Raw genomic sequence first — 15,048 nt, forward strand, 5'->3', positions numbered from 1 at the left:
TAAAACTAAATATTCCTAAGACTTTCATGCGGAATATATATCTTTACGATTTGAATAGATAAAGAGTTTGAATATGAATCATCACAAGATTTTTATGTAAAATATATTTTTGGATCACTGATTTAGCTTTGATTTAATATATTATTAGTTCTTGGTTTTATTCAGTATTTAAAGATTAATGCTTTGGATTTTTAATTATTTTTACAATTTTTATTTTTTATGTCTGATCGTGAGTTAGCTCATTTAACTCATGATTTAGATGATCTGAGTTCGAGTTTGTATATTGAAACTCATATAATAAATGACACTAGACCCTGATCCGTGCGCCAGTGTGGGTATGAATTTTCAGTTTTTAATTATTTATTTTATTAAATGATGTATTTGTAATATTCGTTCATATTATATTCATTAAATAAATTTTTTTTTTTTGCATCTTAAACTATCTATTTTTTTACGAATGTGTGATATCATATAAAAAATATAAAAAAATGAGTATAGAGTTAATTAGATAATTTTAAAAACATGAATTTTTCTTTCGTGTACGATATCATATAAATAATAATCCACCCAATTAACAAAAATCATGATTATTTTATGTGTAATTTTTTTTTTATTTTGACCATTTCCTTAAAACTATATTAAAATTTTACATATTTTAATTATAATATATTTAATATCTTTACCTTTCTATTTGAAATGCAACTCAATATTTTTTTAACAATTATAACTAAATATTTTAAAAAATATTTTTAGAATTTGTTTGAAAAATATGAAAATTACATTTTAAATTAAAATTATCCTAAAATATGATAAGTTTTGATGTAAACGAAAACTCAAATTATGTCAAAAATAATGATATTCAATGATAATAACAATTTTAATTGATTATTTTTAAAAAATACATTTACAAAAATATTGTTTGAAAGAAAATTTATTTATATTTCAAATATAAAATGAAAATATTATAATTAAATAATAAAAATATAAATAAAAACCATAAATTTAGCAAATGACAACTGAATTATAATACCATATAATTTTTAAAAACATAGCAATTCTTAAATATTTTTTGAATAAATAATTATTTTTAAATTTAAACAACTGAAAATAATATACGTACAATTGTGTGAGTCAAATTCTAGTTTTATTGATGCATGTTATATATTAGTGCTGCATGTTTTAGGTAACATTTTAATGATGCACGTTTTTAAAAATCTCCATTATTAAAATTATGCACGTAAGGATAACTCATGAGTTTTTTTGGTTGATTAAATGACATTATGTCCAAATTTATTTAAGGATATTTCATTAAGGTAACTGAAAAAGACAAACAATAAAATAAGAAGTTTAAACTCATTTAAGCATATTTCATTAATGTAACTGAAAAGACAAGTAATAAATTAGGCAGTTTTATTCGTTTTAAGATATTTCATAAATGCAACTGAAAAAGACAATAAAAAAAGAGTTTAATTAATGAAGTAAGAACATTTTCAAATGGATACTTCTCTTTTAATAATATAGATATGCTACTATCAAAGCAAGTTCATTATCTTTGTGTCACTCAAAACGTTTTTGATAGCGGTTTTCACCTATATGTTTTCTTAATTGAGTTGTGGGTTTGATTGTAGGGACTAGGGAGGACACACTCCAGACTATAAACCAGAGGAAAGTTATTTCATGTTCCAAAGGTGGATCAATGGACAGACTATTTGACAAGAAAAATATTATTTACATATGTGAAACATTTAGTAACCACTGTTTTGGTAATGACGGTTTAGTAACCACCGGTTTTGGGAATTAATAACTTACATCCTTACGTCCATGACATTAAAAGCAGTGTACCATGACCATATGAATAACAGCATCTGTGGCCATCCTTCTCTCAACTTCATTTCAGAGTTTAAACTCTTGCCTTTTGAAGAAGTAGTTCAAGCTTTCAAGACTCTTTATTTTGTAAACTTAGTGAGGTTATTTTTTGGGTGAACAGTGGTTATCGCAACATGTATGTGCCTTTCGTTGGGACTCAAGCTTGGATTAGATCTCATAACAATTCACTCACTGATTACTGGAGACCTTGGATGATAGGCGTATGCGTATTGAGATGAAGACCTGAAGAGAAGTTAACATGATCTCTGCATGTTTAACATTTATTCTCCTAGGAAATGAAGATTTCTTGCATGTTCATCATTTAAATTATTCATGCAAGAGCATGCAAGTGTTGTTGCATTTATTGATGAATCTTGTATTGCCTATATAAAGGCTGTGACTTCTCTTTTGTAATATATAGAAATACATTGAAAATACATAAAATAGACAAGTTCTCTCTTGTGGGTGAAGGAGATTCAGTCACAAGTTGATTGTATTCTCTCTTGCTATGAGTCAATCCTCATAAATTCTAACAATGCGCTCATTAGATTCACTCTGTTTTGGGCAGATAAACTAGGATTTGTTGTACCAATAAACTAACATTTGATACTATCAAAAGAAAGTCCCTTTTCTTTGTGTCCATTCCAACATTTTGATAGTGGTTTTCACTTATGTTTTTTAACTGATCTGTGGGTTTGATTATAGGGAGCATGACACACTAGTCATGTTACAAAGGTGGATCAATGGGAAACCTCTTGAACAAGAAAATTATTATCAGAAGACTAAGCCATGACACACTAGTCATATAACAGTGCACCCATAACCTAAAACTTGTCAAGATTGTAATACATAAACCAAAACCAACGTCATGTTCAGTAACATCTGCACAACACAGCAGTATCATATAGTTCCTTTATATACATGGCAGAAGATCAACAAACAAAGAGCAAAACGAAAGCTTATAGAACAAGAATCCTAGTCTCTTACCCATGGAAGAGGGATCATACTTGGAACATACACATAGCCGCAAACGAAGGCGCGAGAGTAGTCACGCACGTCGTCCTGTTCCGTCACCTTTTTACTCTTCACCCCATCCTCGCCAATCTCATAAAGAGTACAGCAAGTACAAGCCTTATCAGTACCTTTTCCTTCAACTTCCACGCACCAGACGATGACACTCTTAGGCTTCACAAAGCAGTACACAGGACGAGCCGCTTTTGCTTGGACCCGTAACGCAGGAAGATCAGGACCGGACAAACTGAAATATTTGCTAAACGTGACATCACCATCACCCAACTTGCTCGAAACCCACACCTCAATCTTCCTTGACGCTTCGTCTTGCTGCAGCAGCAACGACAAGCTATCTCCGTTGAAACAAGACAAGTGACTATTATCACCGTAAGAAGGAGGACAGAAACATATGTCCTTGAACGTTTCATCCGAGAAATCGAAAACTCTAATGAACTTTTCATCTTCTTTCCAACATCTATAAGCAACCCAATACATGTTACCCATCACAGACACACACTTCCTCGTGATCTCCACGTCGACATCAACCTTGCCGCCTACGGTTCTCCAAGAACTCGTCTCGAACTCGTAAATCTCAACCTCTGGCACGTCCTCGAAACCCTCGACCTCAAACGGACGACACGTGAACCTCACGAGCTTGTAATTACCATCGCCGTTGTATCCGATCCCGTAGTAGTCACTACTCGTGATGCACCCCGCGGCTTGCTCGACCCATTTGATTTTATTCAAAAGAGGATTCCAAAGTGCGATGTTGGGGAGTATTGATCCGTCGCTTCTGCACTTCCAACCACGATACGCAACCAGCATGAGTCCGTCGCAATGAACCATTAGCGTGTAGATCAAAGTATTGATGTTATATTGATGTTGTAGTAATTCGTTTGGGATTGGTGATGCTGCGCTTGTTCTGGTTATTGGATCCATGATTCGTACCTTGTCGAAGATTCTTATGAAGCGTTCTTGGGGACGTTCTTTGGAGCGTTGCAAGTGTTTGTTGATGAAACTTTTGTTGGTGATGAGAGCGTGCCATTTCTTGCACGTCGGTTTTGATCGGACGAGCGCTTCCGCCGGAGTCCTGTAAAAGATTTCTTGTATTATCTCCAGTGGCAGCAGCGGCAAGGACCATGAACGCCTTGGGGAAGCCATGAGCGCTCTGAGAAAGATTCGAGTCGTATCAGAGATTCTTGGATAAAAATTAAGAAGAGGGAAACGACTAAACAATGTGGTTCTTTTTACCGTTAAACAGTTAATGATTCAACCGAAACGAACCAAAAACACGAACCGGTTTAGTAACCACCGTTTTTTGGATAATTATTATTTTCCTCCCTGTGATTCTTTGATTTTTTTTTAATTTTTTTTTGTAAAATATTTTAACATCATTGACTGAATAAATCAAGCGTAACACTTAAAGATTCAACCTAACCAAAAACATGAAATCTTTGAATCTCAATGACTGAATAAAGCAGACGAACTGGTTTTGTAATCACCGTTTGGGTCACGACGGTTTAGTAACCACCGGTTTGTTAACAACGAGGAACGATCATCAAGCTTGTAGACTTTGATTGACTGTCGTTTTTGCTTTAGGTTTTGGTTTTTGTTGTTGAATAAAAATATTTTTCATCCAATCAAGTTTTAGTTTTTAGTTTTTAGTTTCGTAGAATCCATTTGATTTGCCAATTAAGATTTCTAATAAATAGATCCCCTAAAATTTAGGGAAACTAGTTTTTGGAAAGTTTAACCAGTTTATGAAGAAAAAACCAAAACCCAATTTTTGTGAGCTTTTAAAAGGAAAAACGAATTTTGATTTTTTTGGGTAGAAACTACAACATTTAATTAATTAGTTGATGATTGTTTAAATGGTTTTTAGATTTTGGTTTTTAGTTTTTGGCTTTTAGTTTTTAGTTTTTAGATTTTGGTTTTTCATTTTTGGTTTTTGGTTTCGCATTAGATTTTAGATTTTTGAAAAGCACGAATGGTGATTTAGATTTTAGTTTTGGTTTCTGATTTTAGTTTTTGAATTTTGAACTATTTTAGATTTTTGTTTTTTACTAAAATTATATGAATGATTTATTTATTTTTAAATCTATATACTATTTAAAAAAAACTCTGACATACAATTTATTGGAAAATATTTAAATTACTAAAATAATATACCATATTTTCAATAAAATAATACCGATATATTATTAACAATGTATGTAAATTTAAAATAAATTAAATGTTAAAATTAAGTTAATTTTTTTGTTAGGTTTTTGAAAAATGTTCTTAATATAAATATAAATTAATTTTATTGACAAGTCTAGTCGTATGTAAATTAATTGTCAATATTCTTCTTTTTCATCGAACACAAATAAGTTAATTATGTGTAAATTATTTTCTATTATAGCTCTAATAAAAATAGGGATTTAAAATAGAGCAATTCTCTCAAAAATCATTTTTAAGTTTTTGTCAAAAAAAATAACTCTCAAGAAAAAAAATGACCAAAATAGCCATTTTTTATTTTGAATTTTTTTTTTTTTTTTTTTTTTTTTTAAATTTGAGACCATATCCCCAAAACTCCACCCCTTAAATCTAAACCCTAAGTCTAAATTAGTTAACGCTAGGGTAAAAGTAAAACTTATTTTGATCATTTTCTTCATTGAGGGTTATTTTTGTGTCAAAACTTAAAAATAGTTATTCTAGAGAATTTCTCTTTAAAATATAATACACACCGTGAATAGATATTTATGTTTTTCAGATATTTCAGCATAAAAACTAATAGCTAGATTTTAAAGAAAAAAATAAAATGTAATAAATGTATTATAATTATAACTAAATTTTTTAATTAAGTTTATTTAAAATTTATAGCATAAGTATTAATTAAATAAATGTAAAATTATTCTATCTAAACAAACTCCAATAATTTAACTTTTAAAAAATATTATTAATTTTGTAATTTATTCACTTGTTTTGTAGATTAGAGGTTGATTGTTTGTAGTTTTAGACTAGTTTTGGTTGGTTTTGTTTTCTCAAAAACATTTTTTCTCCAATCAAGTTTTATCCTTTAGTTTTTGTTTGTAAAAAACCATTTCATTTGCCAATCAATTTTCTTTTACCAAATGGATTCCTAAAATTTAGGGAACTAGTTTTGAAAATTTAACAATTTATAAGAAAACTACCCACCCTATTGTTACCTTTCGGCAAAAAAACAATTTGTTTTTGAAGAAACTACTCCACTTTAAATTATTAATTAATAAATAATATTTTTCATAAAGATAAAATTATCATACATTTTTTGTACTATATATATCATTTAAATAATAATCTAAAATACTTTATTTTTGTTTTATCTCTCAATAAATTTATTATTTTCTTAAATATATTAATTTGATTTTACATTTATTATTATTTTCTATAAATAAAATAATTGAATATTTTTAATAACTATTAGTACCCATTAAAATAACTACAAAATTCGAAAACATAATATGTTTAATCCCAAATAATATTGTATTAATCTTGAAAAATAAAAATGGTCATTCATCTTTAACCCAAAATCAAATAATTTAAAAATTTCTAATTATTTTCAAATTTGAGTATTTTTCTTTGTATAATTTATACTAATATTTATAGAAAACTCTTGCTATTCAAGTTTTTACAAATTATAATACTTTATATAAGAAAATTCTTAAGTCCCGTTTCCCCTTTTCCATTTTATTTTTGTGTAATTTATATATATTTTATTTTATTATATTTTCTATCTATAATTTTTCATATAATCCACTAAAACATGTTATGTATTTTCTTTTAAATAATAATCCCAATATTTTGATAAATTTTAATTGTAAATATAAAATTTATTGCTACTTTTGTTGTATTATTTTAAAGTAATACGTATTCCTTAAGTTTTGAAAATCCAAACCCCCTCCAGCCCACACAAAAAAAAATCCAATCTTAAAAATCAAAAACTAAAAGCTGAAACCACCAAACTAAAATCTACAAAACAAAACTAAAATCTAAAAACCCCAACTACTCACCTAAAACCAAACAATCATCACCTAAATGTAGATCTTATATAGTCGGTGTCGCCCCACACAAACCCTTTCTGCAACAAAAAAAAGTAATGATTGTCGTGAGCAACAACCACCAAAAAATATGGATTCTAGCTTTTCCACAAAACAATAAAACAAAGAAAAACTCGTTTCCCTAAATTAGGGAATCTACTTTGCTAAATCCATGTGGATAAAAACAGTTTCAAAAACAAAAACCAAAACCAAACTACTTTGAAACTCCACCCTACAACTCAATCCTTCATAAAATTTCTATAATATTTTTCATTTCAATAAATAATCATACATTTTTTTTTTTTTAGCTTTCTTTTTACTAATTTATTAATTTCATTTCTTTTGTGTTTTTTTCTGTAAAATAAATTTTATTTTATTTTATATTAATATTTTTTTTTTTAAATTTAGTTATTATTTCTATATATACATTAAATTGAATACTTATTATATTCTAGTCACAATAAAAAATAGAATAATTACAATATGTTGTTTTAGTCATGATAAAAAAAAAAAATAATTCAATTATAAAAAAAAAAATAAAACTATAAAAAATACAATTTAAAATTCATACAATCAATTTCAAATTTTAGGTACTTTTTATTTTTTTCTATATGAAAACCAATTGCTATTAGTCTTTAAAAAAAAATAATAAAAAACAAATTCAAAAAAAGTTTTCAACAAACTTTCATAATTTTACAACCTGCAATTTTACATAAATATTTTAAACAATAAATATTGTAAAATAATAATAATTATTTTATAAAACTTACTAATAAAATAAAAACAATATTATATTTACTTTTAAAAATAAATACTTTATTTCAATAATTAATTGATAATTGAATATTTATGTATTCTTTTTTGTTGTATTCTTTAAATACTCCAAATATTTATTACTTATGTTTAGAAACTGAAAAAAGAAAATAAAAAAAAGTAAAAACAAAAAAAAAAAAAAACTAAACCAAAAAGTAAAAAAAAAACTAAAAAAAAAAAAAACTAAAATAAAAAACAAACAAAACTAAAACAAAAAAAAAACAACAATGCTTCCCCACCCAAAAAACTTTGTTGTGTGGTGTGGCAGATCACGAACACGACATTATGTATGAATGGCCTTCCCCTGGCCTCCCACTTGGACCTAGATCTATTAGCTCTCCCATGAGCTCGTGACCTTGTGAATACTCACAACATGCCTAAGATCCTGTGTATGCTTCTTTCCCAACCACTAATCACATCCCATCTCTTTTCTAGTAGCACTATGCACCAACCCAAACAGTTCTAATACCACACAACGCAATTCATTTTCTGAAAAGCATTTCGTATAAGCTTTGTGAGCCCTTATTTACTGAATTGAAAATGTTCCTTTACAAAAATCTGTTGCAGCGACATCCCCTTGGCACAGAACCGAACATTGGCAGATCCATGGTTGGTTACCATTTTTCCAATTTTCAGCTTTAATTTTTTATTATAGCTCTCTCTAATTTTCATTCGATTCAATATCATTCCTCACATAATAAAAAAAAATTCATTCTACTCATAACAAATAAAACGAATCACTCTTAAAAACACCATTTTGTTAACTGTTACTTGTATGAACGTACAAATGCGTCCAATACTCTCAAATTGTCTCATCGACCGTTACGCGCTTAATGTTCTGCCGTATCCGGGTCTTGAATTCTTCCACCGTATTCCCATGCACAACGTCCACCCCCATAACTGTCTTCGTAGACCCCGTGACGTAAACAAACCACAACCGTACCATTCTTTTACACAACCCGGTCATGATCTCCGTTTAACCACAACCACCCAATACCCAACCCAGTCCTTTTATTATAATAGATACGTCACCACAAACACATTCGAAAAAAACACACAAACCCTCCCAAACCCTTAAACCACCACCACACACCCTCACACCCCCCACTTCAACCAGGGTCCCAATCCCCACTCATCGCTGCCACCGGAATAACCTTCAAATCTTTTCCACCCCCCCCACTTATGCTCTCGTCCGATCACACGCCCGCTTTGCCAAGAAGCGACGTGGTCACGTCGATCTCATCAACCGACGCCGCAAAATTCCTACGAACACTATGCGTCGCTCTCACAGACACACCCCCGTCACCCGCTCCTAAGAGAATCTCTAGACTTTGGATGTGGTCCAATCATGGATCCAGTACTGACCAGAGACCGCTCAGCTTCGCCAATCCAAAACGAGTTTTCAACATCTTCCATAGAGATTGATACTATGGTTCACTGCGATGACTCGTGTGCTGCAAGTGTGCCGATCACTTGAGATTAGCCCAACCTAGCTCTTTTGGAATCCCGCACACAAGAAATTCAGATGGGTCGAGCCGTGGGTGTTATCACGAGTAGTGACTACTACGGGATTGGATACAGCAACAGCAAGAAGAGGCTCGTGACGACGGTTACAAGATCGTGCGGTTTACTTGTGGCCTGAGGGTAATTACGAGATCAATGTAGTCCCACGGTTGAGATTTACGAGTTCAAGACGAATTCTTGGAGAACTACTGGTGTAAAGGTTGATGCCGATGTGAAGATTACGAGGAAATGTGTGGCTGTGATGGGTAACATGTATTGGATTGCTTATAAAGAAGAAGAAGAAGAAGAAGAGTTCATTCGGTGTTTCGATTTCTCGGATGAAACATTCAAGTACGTATGTCCAATTTAATTTTATCAAAGAAGGCATTATCAATATTCCCGTTAATGGCGAACCCCTGGTTCCCTGATGGCAACAGTGCTTCCGCCTTGTCTCCGCTGCTTCTCACCACTGGTGATAACCGCATCCTCATCCCGCCAGACCCTCCCGACCCTGACCCTGATAATCCCCTCTCCCTGACTCGTTTCCCTCCTCTAAACTCCCCTGGCTCTAAAACTCCCAAAACTTCTCGACGTCAGTCGAGGCAAACCTTGAGTTCTGATCCTTCTCGCTTGAACTCCACCTCAACTACTCTAACTTTTGGTTTGATTCAACCAATTCATCAAACTATGGTCTCTCCCTCAATAGATTCCAGATCTGAAAGCTATGTTCACCATACCCTAGAAAACTTTAGAGTCCTCCCTCCTAAGTCTTCCTCTCCAATCTTATCCAATAAAGCCTCAAACTTCTCCTCTACCCCAACTCTCATCGCTTCTCCACCTGCTACTATTGAAATTCCACCAAAACCTTCCCCTTCCGCCCCTCTTCCTACAAACCATGTTTTCCTTAACCTAAACCCTTCCTCTTCAGGCTCGGTCCCAAAGAATTTAAACACTGATGCTCCTCAGAAGGCTGCTCCTCCTCTGGTTGAAAGACTCCATAAGTCTGAAGATAAAACTCTTCGAAGGCTTGCACCTGTGACGATTTCGGATACAGGTCGACCTAGGGTACTTATTCCCGACAGTGTGTTCCAGAAGGGAGCTGAATTACACAAAGACTTTATAATCTGCTACTTTAATGGTAGGTCTCCACCATTTACTCATATTCAAAATGTCTTAAACCATCTATGGAGCAAAGGAGTCCGAGTTGAAATCCACACGAACCCACTGTCCCGTTCGATGTTGGTAAGGATACCTTCTGACTATCTGAGGCAGAAAATTCTGGAAAAGCGAGTTTGGTATGTGGGGGATTCCATGTTTCAAGCAGTACAATGGACCTCTTCAGCATCCTCTCAATCCTCTCCTCCGCTGGAAACAATACAGATTTGGGCTCATTTGACAGACATCCCCCTTGATCTTCGTCATCAGCAAGGATTGAGTCTTGTAGCAGGCCTGGTGGGAGAACCTAAAGAGACTGATGACTTCACACTTAACTTGGTCAGTCTAACGCTCTCCCATGTCAAAGTGGCCGTTGATCTTACCAAGCCTCTTCCAAGTGTGGTGGAGTTCACTAGAGAATCTGGAGAGGTCGTTGAAGTTTTGGTATCCTACCCATGGGTCCCTCCTACTTGTACACATTGCAAGGAGCTTGGCCACATCATGCGAAATTGTCTCCAGCTTCCTCCTCCCAACAAGCAAGCGCCTCCTCAACGGACTGGTAAAGCGCATGTTGATGGTGGAGCTAATATTCCTGCTGCTGGGAAAAATCAACCAGACACCAGTAAGAACACGCCTGTAAGATCAAAGCAATCTGGCGGTAAAAGTCTTCGTACTGAGAAGGCCTCCTCTGAAAATCCACAAACTCTTGCAACTCAATCTGCAGCTCATACTAAGCCGTCCACCTCCACTAGCCCTCCCCTTCATCCCTCTTTACCCATAACTCCCCTAGAAAAATTCATTGTCCTTTCCACAAAACCTCCTTCACCTAAACCTATGCCCTCTGGCCTTAACCTTCCCTCTCCAACCTCGTCTCTTTTGCCTTCTCAGCTCCTCACCCTCCCTTTTAAACTTGTTTCCCCGCCAAGCCCCTCAGACCACCCAAAAAAAAGACCTCGCCAGACCTCTCCTTCTTCCACCCAACAATTCTCTTCCTTCACTGCCCAATTAAAATTTTTCTCCTCTTCTCCTGCCCTCCCTGCACTTGATCCACCTGTTGCTAAACCTTTTGAAACCTTACTTCTTGCTCAAACTCCTTTTCTGTTTTGACTTCAATTGGCTCTCTTCCTTCGGGAGAGACCATAGACTAATTCCATGAATACTAAAATCTTTTTTTGGAATGTCCGCAGATTGAATGACCCGGACAAGCACGTCCCTTTTTGTCAATGGCTTGCGAGTCACCAGCTTTCTTTTGGTACTATTTTGGAGTCACACATCAAGAATCATAATCTCAGCCGCCTAATGAATAAACTTTGCAGAGGCTGGCACTACACTTCCAATCACTCCTCTGATGAAGATGGTCGGATCATCATCATCTGGAAAGACACTGTCTCGGTTCGTATCCTGCATCAATCAAGCCAAGCAGTCACTTGTGAGGTCAAGATCCAAGGTAATGCACCATTTGTGTACACTGCAATATATGCATCTAATGAGCGATCAGAAAGAACAGACCTATGGGCAGAGCTGTTAAACACTTACCAGACTCACTCTCTCGACTCAGTTCCATGGATGTTGGGAGGTGATTTTAACCAGATAGTTCATCCTACGGAGCACTCTCATGCAGATGTAAACTTTCTCTCTGCCAGCATGGTTGAACTGAAGGACTGCCTCCACCATATGAGTATGTATGATCTGCGCTATCAGGGCTCCTTCTTCACCTGGTCTAATAAGCAACCTGATTTCCCTATTGCAAAAAAGCTTGACCGGTTACTTATCAACAGCCAAATCCTAAACTTCTTTCCTAACTGTCAATCCTTCTTCCTCCCTGGCCTTTTCTCTGATCATTGCCCTTGCTTACTTGACCTTGCCTATAAAACCCCCACTCATGGTACCCGTCCCTTTAAATTCTATAATTACCTAGCCAAACACCCTAGTTTTCACCAAGTGGTTTATGAGGCATGGACACAAGCCGGAAGCACTGCCTGGAACCTCACAGTTCTATGCTGGAAACAAAAGCAAATAAAGAGTGCCTTAAAACCACTAAACAGAGACAACTTTTCACAAATACAGATTAGAGTGAGTGAGGCTAACCGTTTGCTACAACATGTGCAGGTGCAGGCTATGCAAACTCCTACTTCTCAGCTATTTGAAATGGAGAAACAAGCGGTAGAGAGATGGAATTTCCTGAGGATGATAGAGGAGTGCTACTTTAAGCAACGATCCCACATTAATTGGCTGAAAGAAGGTGACCTGAACACAACTTACTTCTATCGGGTGGTGCAATCACGCATGAGCTTCAACACTATTCGTTCCTTTATCCTCCCCTCAGGTGTCATCCTAACGGATCCACTTGACATGAGTACGCATGCGATTCAACACTTTACAACAATTCTGGGTCCTCAACCCCCTCCTCGAGTCTCCATTGTGTCTACCACCGTCTGGTTTAGCTCCTTGACTTCTTACTGCTGTTCTTCAAGTGATGCTCTCCTCATGACATCTATACCAACAGCTGAAGAAATTACCTCTGTTCTACATAAACTCAATGTTAACAAAGCTCCAGGTCCGGATGGGCTTACCTCAGGTTTTTATAAATCCTCTTGGCATGTTTTGGGAGACGAGGTGGTTAACTCTATCAGGCACTTCTTCTTCTCCTCTTTTATGCCAACTGCCACAAACTCTACCATCCTGTCCCTGGTCCCAAAGCATACGGGTGCGTCTAGCATCACTGACTACCGGCCCATCTCCTGTCTGAACACGCTCTACAAGGTTGTTTCCAGGTTGCTTGTGAAGAGACTCAAGCCCATTCTACCATCACTCATAGCTCCAAATCAAACTGCTTTTGTCAAAGGACGGTTGTTAGTTGAGAATACATCTCTAGCAGGGGAGCTAGTCAATGGCTATCACAAGGCTACTGGAACCAAAAGAATCACAATAAAAGTGGACATAGCAAAAGCTTTTGATACCTTATCTTGGGACTTTCTCTTCTCCTGCCTTGAGGGTTTAAATATGCCGTCACTCTTCATCTCCTGGATTCGAGCTTGCATCTGTACAACCAGTTTCACAGTGGGTTACAATGGATGCATTAATGGCTATTTCAAAGGAACTCGCGGTTTACGAAAAGGAGATCCATTGTCTCCCTACCTGTTTGTCATTGCCTTAAACAACCTGTCCTTCATGCTCAAACAGGCTGCTCAGGAAAGGAGGTTCAACTATCACCTTAACTGCTCATCCTCTAAAATGACACATTTGTGTTTTGCAGATGACCTCTTAATCTTCGTTGATGGAACTATAGACTCTGTCCAAGCTGTTCTTCAAGTGCTCCATGAGTTTGAAAGGTGTTCCGGGTTGGTCGTTAGTGTCCACAAAACTTCGTTCTTCGCATCAGGAATGTCACCTGCAGAAACAGACCTAATTCAGTTCACTACGGGTATGCCAATGGGAATGTTACAGGTACGTTACCTAGGAGTTCCACTCTGTACAAAGAAGCTCACTCTGCTCAATTGTGAGGGACTGCTTCAGCAAATTAAATCAAAGTTCTCCTCTTGGAGCTCAAGATCTTTGTCATTTGCTGGTCGACTCCTATTGATCAAAACTGTAATTGCTGGCATAACAACGTTTTGGTGCTCCACTTTCATCCTCCCACAAGCATGTGTCAAGCGGATAAACTCATTATGTGGAATATTTCTGTGGAAAGGTAACATTGAGGGGCATCATTCGGCTAGAGTGTCTTGGGATGCTGTAACGAAACCGAAGTGTGAAGGAGGGCTAGGAATAAAAGACTTATCTCTCTGGAATAAGACGTGCTGTCTGAAGCTAATCTGGCTCCTGTTCTTCCAAGCAGGTTCTGTGTGGGTTGCGTGGTTTCGCGAGGAAGTGTTGCAAGGAGACCTCAGCAACTTATGGATGACAACTCCAAACCGTCGGTTCTCCTGGCAAGTAAACAAACTCCTAAAGCTTAGTCCTCTCATTTATAGTTGGATTCGGTTGCTTGTCTCAAATGATCTTACCTGCCGTTTTTGGACTGACAACTGGTCTATCTTCGGAAACCTGAAACAGTTTCTTCAACTCAGTGAAAACTCCCTTATAGGAAAACCGGAAATGGCATCTCTGGGATCCCTATTTGTTACTGGCTCATGGCAGCTCCCACCGGCTCGTTCCGAATCTCAGGTGCAGCTCCATGCCTATCTCACTACGATCCTGTTGAATGAAGAACATGATTATTATGAATGGGAAATTGATGGCAAGAGTACAGAGAGATACTCTATTGGAACGATTTATGACAACCTTCGATCACGAGGACTCTCAGTCGATTGGTTTCAATCTGTTTGGAACAAAGGAGGTATTCCAAAACACAGTTTTCTCACTTGGCTCTTTGTGTTGAATCGGTGTCCTACAAGGGATAGGATTATAAGCTGGGGGATCCAATCTTCTCCACTCTGCCTTATGTGCAGCAACGCTTCTGAAACTCGGAGCCACCTATTCTTTGAGTGTGCCTTCTCTTGGGGATTGTGGGGATCCTTGGCGCCTCGTTGTGGTTTAAACCCAGAACGTTCCTAGAGCAGAGTAATGTCCCAGCTTCAAGGACTGAATCGACGCTCTCCAATTGGTATCTTGACCCTACTTTGTTGGCAAAGCTGTGACTCCA

General features: G+C 35.7%; 1 protein-coding gene across 1 annotated transcript; it reads right to left on the reverse strand.

Annotated features, from left to right (window-relative positions):
• Window positions 1-1,569: 1,569 nt before the first annotated feature.
• Window positions 1,570-4,739, reverse strand: LOC106384273 (F-box protein At3g08750-like). The gene has a single exon (XM_013824266.3). The coding sequence runs from the start codon at window positions 4,036-4,038 to the stop codon at window positions 2,842-2,844; it is 1,197 nt and encodes a 398-aa protein (XP_013679720.1). The 5' UTR covers window positions 4,039-4,739; the 3' UTR covers window positions 1,570-2,841.
• Window positions 4,740-15,048: the final 10,309 nt, after the last annotated feature.

Source organism: Brassica napus, chromosome C3, assembly GCF_020379485.1.
Source record: "Brassica napus cultivar Da-Ae chromosome C3, Da-Ae, whole genome shotgun sequence".
NCBI classification, from domain to species: domain Eukaryota; kingdom Viridiplantae; phylum Streptophyta; class Magnoliopsida; order Brassicales; family Brassicaceae; genus Brassica; species Brassica napus.

Excerpts from the sequence above, each read along its gene's own strand:
- LOC106384273 (XM_013824266.3), bottom strand. The coding sequence starts at position 4,038 with ATGGCTTCCCCAAGGCGTTCATGGTCCTTGCCGCTGCTGCCACTGGAG.